This window comes from Protobothrops mucrosquamatus, unplaced genomic scaffold, assembly GCF_001527695.2.
Source record: "Protobothrops mucrosquamatus isolate PMUCROS unplaced genomic scaffold, P.Mucros_1.0 scaffold13674, whole genome shotgun sequence".
Lineage (NCBI taxonomy): Eukaryota > Metazoa > Chordata > Lepidosauria > Squamata > Viperidae > Protobothrops > Protobothrops mucrosquamatus.
The window spans coordinates 8,019-9,816 of NW_015399445.1; the positions used below are offsets into that span (position 1 = coordinate 8,019).

The 1,798-nt window shown below is 42.1% G+C and overlaps 1 gene segment (V, D, J or C); it reads left to right on the forward strand.

Annotated features, from left to right (window-relative positions):
- The first annotated feature begins 256 nt into the window (after positions 1–256).
- Positions 257–1,313, forward strand: LOC107301507. The segment is given in 2 exon segments: positions 257–290; positions 994–1,313. Coding segments are annotated over 2 exon segments (354 nt in total).
- Positions 1,314–1,798: the final 485 nt, after the last annotated feature.

Sequence of the window (1,798 nt, forward strand, 5' to 3'; positions counted from 1 at the left end):
AGTTGCCTTTTGAAAAAGCACATTTGAGACTCTCATTCTTTCCTTTTCGTGAATGAATGAAATGAATTTCCCTTTCATTTTACACTGGCCAGATTTATCTGTGTACCTCGACTTCCAGCTGGGGAAGATCTTGTTTACTGGTGAATCAGCCTTGATCAGGTTTAAACCAGCACTTTGTTGGCCTTACCAATCCTATCTGAAAGGACGATTTCGTGAGCTATATGAATCCTTGGCCACTAAAAAGGTAGGCGTGTGCATGCACAAAGGTTATCTGAATGGATTTGAATCAAGTACGGTAATTTCAGATGATCTCAGAAGCTTCAAATAGTGGTTTATGGAGTTAATCACCAAAACCAAGAAGACAGATCATTCACACAGCCCTGGTTATTGCACATTTGATGTTCATGTAGCTGTTGAAGATGAGGTAACCAATGAAGAAGTTTCATGTCAATTTCTTTCCTGGAAGAACCAGCCCTGTTCAATTCCCCAACCCAACTTCATTCTTCTATATGCCTTTCTCCTAAGTTTCCCACATGATGACAGAAAACTCCAATAAACGCATCTTCTTAAGCATTGCCTTTAAGCAAATGTCTTCTCCACTCATTGGTCAAAAAGATCGGTTAGTCTAATAAGGGTGTGGCTCATCAATTCAAGGAAAACCAGTCAGCCAATCTGTATTTGCATGGACCTTTCTTCACATCGAGGAAGACTTATTTAAGAAGATAATAGAATCTCAGGTAGACATTCCTTGGTTTTTGGAAAAGGAGACTTTTTGAAGGGGAAAGCACCATGGCTTGGACACTGCTTTTCCTCTCACTTCTGACTTATTTCTCTTGTAAGTATGCAGAGGACCTCTTCTTAAACTGTCCAATTAAAAACTCTCCAGTTTGCACCATATAAAATCCAATAAGGTCCATCCAAATGATGGTTCTGGAATTTCTGGAGGCCCACATAACTCTTCGTTATTTCCTCTTTTTCCTCCACTTTGTAAAGGCGTCACTTCACAGCCCACCTTGACTCAGCCCGTCTCCCAGTCTGGGTCTCCAGGAAGAACAGTTCAACTCTCCTGTGGCATCAGCAGCAATCCAAACACCATTGCTTGGATTCAACAAAGATCTGGAGAAGGTCCTCGCTTTGTGCACTGTGATGGCTGCAGCAGCAGGGGACCAGGGATCCCAGACCGATTCACGGGAACCCGATCAGGCAACAACGGCTACTTAACCATCACCAACCTTCAGCCTGAAGACGAGGCCGATTATTACTGTTGCATGTGGTATAGCAGTGGTAGCGTGTTCCACAGTGAGACAATCTAATGGGGAACTGAGACAAAAACCTGCACCTTCGCAGAGCAGGGAAATGTTCAAAGGTTGTGTTGGTCCCTCTCTGGTCTACTGAACGTGCACGACAGGCCATCTCTTTCAGGAAGAGATTGAGCCAAGGATCCATTTTGCAGAATCCATAATCAGTTTGATATGCAGGAAGACAAGACACAACAGCCCACCATTTTTTTTTTGTCTCAGCATTAAAACGATAACTGTAAACACATAGTGATGTATGCCTACCTCTTTCATACCTCTCACTTTTTTTTTTAGTAAGCCATTGATTTCATTCTCTACCGTTGGCATTCTTCAGTTGAACGATTATGCTTAGCCTGTGAGCAAAATAAAACAATTGGGAGAAGTCAATTGTTTAATCCAGAAGAAAATTCTAAGATGAATGTTCATCATTGCAGGTCTCAGGAAGGTCTTCTTGACTCTTTCCTTTCCTTTCCTTTCCTTTCCTTTCCTTTCCTTTCCTT